This window comes from Brassica napus, chromosome A9 (assembly GCF_020379485.1).
Source record: "Brassica napus cultivar Da-Ae chromosome A9, Da-Ae, whole genome shotgun sequence".
Taxonomy (NCBI): Eukaryota; Viridiplantae; Streptophyta; class Magnoliopsida; order Brassicales; family Brassicaceae; genus Brassica; species Brassica napus.
In genome coordinates, this window is record NC_063442.1 from 6,863,697 (window position 1) to 6,869,694 (window position 5,998).

Here is a 5,998-nt window from a genome sequence, read left to right on the forward strand (position 1 = left end):
TGATATAACATTAACTTCAAATTTCTATATTTAGTTAAAATATTTTATCTCTAACACGTAAAGTAAGTAGTAGTTAAGCCATTATTTTGTGTATTTTGATAATTTATTTTGCAAAACCAAAGGAGTTTGAACATTTTATACAAGTATGTGTTAGATGATGGGAGTATTATTTTTCAAAAAAAAAAGGGTTGAGGTGTTAGTTAAAAGTTGGGAAAAAAATGAAATTAGATGCGAAGCATTATAAATGTTCCTTTGAGATGATGTCACGTGTTCCCAACGGAGGTCGACCATCATGTTATACCGTTGAAACGAGGAGAAACGGAGAACAAAGTTTGAAACGTTCCTGGAGGGAAAGAATGACGTGTCAAAGGGTGATTGGATGACATAGCTGCCGTTGATAGCAAAGTCTTCCACGTCATCAGTCAGAAAACAAAGGAGCACATGCTTCGTGACTTTTGCCAATCTTCTCTTCCCACCCTAACACGCCACGTTTCTTCTACATGTTTGCCACGTGGTTTTTCCTTATCCACCCACCAGAATAGTACAAAAAGAATTGTTCTTTTTTTTTTTTGTTTATCAAAAACAAAATTTGTTTTGCTTAATTGGCTAACTTCGTTTTTATCTAAATAGTTTTTTTTTTAAGAAAAAGGTTTATAGTATGTTATCCATTAACAAAAAGAGAAACTAGTATTTTGTGTAGTTTCTAATAGAATTCACTGATATATTATTGGTTGTTGTATGATTTGAAGTTATTCCACATGTACCTGGACTAAACTCTAGTAATTACTTTTTTTTTTTGAAAATAACTCTAGTAATTACTTGATCTTGTATTTCTGCTTATTCCACATGTATTTCGTTTTATATTTGTTGATACTATATATACAATATTTGTGATATATATATATATATATATTTTTTTTTTCACATCAGTCTTCATATACGGACGAACACTGGAATAATTTGAGAATATTCTGAGAGAATATTTTGGGATAATAGATTTTTAATTTTAATTTTAAATACAGTTTGTAAAGTTAAAATGTAACTGATTTCTTTCTTATTTTTCATTTGAAAATTTTCATTGAAAATGTCTACAAATAATAAGAAATTAAATACATAATTTTCTATTTTTTAATTTTACTTTTCAAGATATATTTGCACTTGTGGAATTTTATACATATTTTAAACTAGTGGCATTCCACTATCTCTATAAAACAGTAAAAGAATAAATTGGGGTTTATTGAGTACTACATATGAACAGATATATTAAATCCAATAAATAAATTAATATTATATTTCATGTATTTAATTCAAAAGTCTAAAAATATATATTCCCTTAGATTTTAAGGTTTCATAGATTGACCAACTTTTCTCCATCCATTAAAAATGAGATATGTTCCAAAGTAAATAGACGTTTTGCCTTGGTAACCCACGTCAGCAATAAGATAAATACAAATAACGTATCTATGGAAAATAATAGCTGTAAATATTTATATCCCATATTGGAGAAGTAACAGCTCATAGCAACTAATCAGAAATTAGGGTTAATACGCTTTTATTAAGATTTGTTTCCCATCTTCTAAAAGAGAAGTCGGTTCGAGTCACACACACGCGCTCATCTAACGGCTCAGATCGACCAATCATTTCCATCTCGAGAAAATCCCGACCGTCCGTTCCTGATTTTTAATATATTTATTTCCTCTTTCGTTTCGTTCTTATCCTCACCGAAAAAACTTCCGTTTTTTTCTTCCTTCTTAAAGACGAACGAACGCTCTCTTCTTCGTCTTCTCTCTTCTCTCGAATGTTATGAAAGATTCTCGATTTACCCATTCTTAATCCTCTCTCGATTTACGCAAAGCTTGAATCTTTTTGCTCTTTCTTCTCGAATATGTTACCGGAATCTTGGAAAGACCAGCTGAGCCTGGTCTCGGCCGATGATTACCAGATCATGGGCAACCGGATCCCCAATGCCGTCACGAAGCTTCCGGGTCTCGAGACCGGCGACGGAGACGGCGGAAACGGCGGCGCGTGGGTCTCAAAACCGAGACGCATCGTGGTGTCGAACCAGCTCCCGCTCCGCGCCCACAGAGACATTTCGTCGAACAAGTGGTGCTTCGAGTTCGACAATGACAGTCTCTACTTGCAGCTCAAAGACGGGTTCCCTCCCGAGACGGAAGTCGTCTACGTCGGGTCTCTAAACGCCGACGTTTCGCCCTCGGAGCAAGAAGACGTCTCTCAGTACCTTCTCGAGAAGTTTCAGTGCGTTCCAACGTTCTTGCCTTGTGACTTGCTCAACAAGTATTACCACGGCTTCTGCAAACACTACCTCTGGCCCATCTTTCACTACCTCCTCCCCATGACCCAGGCCCAAGGATCCCTCTTCGATCGATCCCACTGGAAGGCCTACACGAAGGTTAACAAGATCTTCGCTGACAAGATCTCTGAAGTGCTCAACCCTGATGAGGATTACGTCTGGATTCACGATTACCACCTCATGATCTTGCCTACTTTCTTGAGGAAGAGGTTTCATCGGATAAAGCTTGGATTTTTCCTCCACAGTCCCTTCCCTTCGTCGGAGATTTACCGTACCCTTCCGGTGAGGGACGAGATCCTCAAAGGGTTCCTCAACTGCGACTTGATAGGGTTCCACACGTTCGATTACGCTAGGCATTTCTTGTCTTGTTGCAGTAGGATGCTTGGTCTTGACTACGAGTCGAAGAGAGGCTACATTGGTCTCGAGTACTTTGGGAGGACGGTGAGCATCAAGATTCTGCCGGTTGGGATCCACATGGGGCAGATTGAGGAGATTAAAGTCGCCGAGGAGACTGCGGAGAAGGTGAAGGGGTTGAGAGAGAGGTTCAAGGAGAAGATTGTGATGCTTGGTGTTGATGATTTGGATATGTTCAAAGGTATTAGCTTGAAGTTCTGGGCGATGGGTCAGCTTCTTGAGCAGAACAAGGAGCTTCGTGGGAAAGTGGTTCTCGTGCAGATTACTAACCCTGCGAGGAGTTCAGGTAAGGATGTTCAAGACGTGGAGACGCAGATACATTTGATTGCTGATGAGGTTAATAACAAGTTTGGGAGACCTGGTTCTGGTTATAAGCCTATTGTGTTTGTGAATGGACCCGTTAGTACTTTGGATAAAGTAGCTTACTACGCTATCTCCGAGTGCGTTGTGGTGAATGCTGTGAGGGATGGGATGAATCTGGTGCCTTACAAGTACACGGTGACTAGGCAAGGGAGCCCTGTTTTGGACGAAGCGTTGGGTTTTGGGGCTGGTGATGTTAGGAAGAGTGTCATTATCGTTTCTGAGTTCATAGGCTGCTCTCCATCCCTGAGCGGGGCGATACGTGTGAATCCGTGGAACATCGATGCGGTGACTGATGCCATGAGCTCTGCTGTTACAATGTCGGATAAAGAGAAGAACTTGCGCCACCAGAAGCATCACAAGTACATAAGCTCTCACGACGTGGCCTACTGGTCGCGCAGCTACGACCAAGATCTTCAGAGGGCGTGCAAGGATCATTACAACAAGAGGTTCTGGGGAGTTGGACTGGGTCTTGGGTTCAGGGTTGTTGCGTTAGACCCGAACTTCAGGAAGCTAGGTGTTGAAACCATAGTCCCTGCGTATAAGAAGACAAGCAGCAGGTTGATCCTGTTGGATTACGATGGGACGATGATGGATCAGGATAGTTTGGATAAAAAGCCGAGCGATGATCTCATCACGCTTCTCAACCGTTTGTGTGGCGACCCAAACAATCTGGTCTTTATCGTTAGTGGTCGAGGTAAGGACCCGCTTAGCAAATGGTTTGGTTCTTGTGCGAATCTCGGTCTCTCAGCTGAGCATGGTTATTTCACTAGGTACTACTTCTATTAACCTTTATAGTTTGATCATCTTCTGTCTCATTTGTTTTTAAAGCTAAATGCTTTCGATTCTGTTCTCTCACAGATGGAACAGTGATTCACCATGGGAGACGACTGTACTACCCACGGATTTGGGCTGGAAGAAGATCGCTGAACCAGTGATGAGCCACTACACAGAAGCGACTGATGGATCATTCATAGAGGAGAAAGAGAGTGCAATGGTGTGGCACCACCAAGAAGCTGACCCTTCATTCGGTTCTTGGCAAGCTAAGGAGCTTCTTGATCATCTAGAGAGCGTTCTCACCAACGAGCCTGTTGTTGTCAAGAGAGGCCAGCACATCGTAGAAGTTAAACCTCAGGTACAAATAAATGATTCAGTTCTACACTTGTTTGCTTGAAATTGGCATTATTCTGATGGGATTTTGGTTCTCAGGGAGTAAGCAAAGGAAAGGTGGTGGAGCATTTGATAGCGACGATGAGGAACAGCAAAGGGAAGCGACCGGACTTTCTGCTGTGCATTGGCGATGACAGGTCGGATGAAGACATGTTTGACAGCATAGTGAAGCACCAAGACGTGTCCCCAATCGCATTTGCAGAGGTGTTTGCGTGCACGGTGGGTCAGAAACCGAGCAAGGCCAAGTACTATCTGGATGATACACCAATGGTTATCAATATGCTTGAATGGTTGGCCTCAGCTTCGGATAAGTCAAAGGATGGTGAGCAACAGAGCAAGTTCACTTTTCAGCAGGGGCATTGTCGAAACGAGATCATAGATCTTTGAAGAAGGGGTTTGTTTTAGGGATTTCATGTTGTGATATTAAAAAAAAAAAAGATGGGGGTAGGTTTTGATATCATGAGAGGGTTCTTTCTACTAGGGTTTGTTATTATGCCTTTGTACAGAGTATCTTGAACTTGGTTCCAATTTGGTTGGGTGGCTTTGTCCCCTATGTGAGATGCTTATACATAGAAAAGGAAATAGATATGCTATGAAATTCATTTCAATTTTGAAGAGGAGCAATGATTGATTGCTCTTCAGCTTTCTTTATTTTCAAGCTTCAGCTTCAAGTTTTTTTTTATAATTTGTACTTGGTTTAGGGTTATCTTTGACAGATTCATGACAATTGTGAGATTATTATATGGTACTAATCAAAGTCAAAACCTTTGTTACAGTAAAATTGATTTGATATGTAAAAAAGGTGGTCACCAGTTTACTTTGTCAAGGAATGTTCTTGGTTCTTTTGCGAGATGATGTCAGCTTGAATCTTTCTTGCAGTTATCTGTAGCACACTCGACAAGAATCAGAACAGAAGTACCTGCAAATCCAATGTGCTCAACAAGCTATTCTGATCCAAATTGCCAACAAAAGCTTCTCGATTTACCCCACCCCACTAGTGGTATGTATATCCGAAGGCGAGAGAGCGCTAAGAACCTAAGAAGCTCTAGGAATATTCAATGGAATTGTTTTCAATATTCAAAAGAGTAAGCATCATAAATAGTGCTAAAACAGTCAAATAAGCGAATGTATGTAAGCTAACCGGACATGCCATGCCTCGACCAGAAGAAGGCTTATCTCTTTTGCTACCTGAGGAGCTTTTCAAGTGACGGAGACAAAAGACTTGGAAAGCTTTCACAAATGCTACTTAGAGGAGAAGTTTCTTTTGGATCAAAAACCGAAGGAAGCTTCAGAGCTGAACAGAGACACTCCTATCAGCGAAACAATGCACAGTAAAGTGAGAAGACAGCAACGTTTCTTGATAAACTTCGATGTAACACCAAAAAACCATAAACATATACTATAACACTATTTTGATCAAAAAAGAATATAACACTATTTGTTTATCTTTTTTTTTTTTTTTTGTCAATCAATCAACTACTTCATTACTAAATTCAAAGGTTTACACTGCATTCAAACGTTCAAGAGCTGCTCGTGCCAAAGAGTCAGCTTGACGATTATCTAAACGAGGAATAAAATTGAAAGATAGTGGACAGAAGAGAGTGGCAAGGTTCCTGATATCATGAAGGATACCTGCAATCTCTAACACGTCCAACCCTGATCGCAGGGCCGATACAAGGACCTGAGAGTCCGAGAATAATTGGATACTTTGAAGGTTGAGTTCTTTAGCTTTGATGAGGGCCT

General features: G+C 40.4%; 1 protein-coding gene across 1 annotated transcript; it reads left to right on the forward strand.

The window, feature by feature from the left end:
- The first annotated feature begins 1,709 nt into the window (after positions 1–1,709).
- On the forward strand, positions 1,710–4,863 carry LOC106441723 (probable alpha,alpha-trehalose-phosphate synthase [UDP-forming] 11). The gene is made up of 3 exons (XM_013883502.3): positions 1,710–3,858; positions 3,947–4,220; positions 4,295–4,863. Exons 1-3 carry the CDS (start codon positions 1,886–1,888, stop codon positions 4,640–4,642), a joined length of 2,595 nt encoding a protein of 864 aa, XP_013738956.2. The 5' UTR covers positions 1,710–1,885; the 3' UTR covers positions 4,643–4,863.
- Positions 4,864–5,998: the final 1,135 nt, after the last annotated feature.

Excerpts from the sequence above, each read along its gene's own strand:
- LOC106441723 (XM_013883502.3), top strand. The coding sequence starts at position 1,886 with ATGTTACCGGAATCTTGGAAAGACCAGCTGAGCCTGGTCTCGGCCGAT. Across the intron at positions 3,859-3,946 it reads GAGCATGGTTATTTCACTAG|ATGGAACAGTGATTCACCAT; the intron begins GTACTACTTCTA and ends GTTCTCTCACAG. Across the intron at positions 4,221-4,294 it reads TCGTAGAAGTTAAACCTCAG|GGAGTAAGCAAAGGAAAGGT; the intron begins GTACAAATAAAT and ends TTTGGTTCTCAG.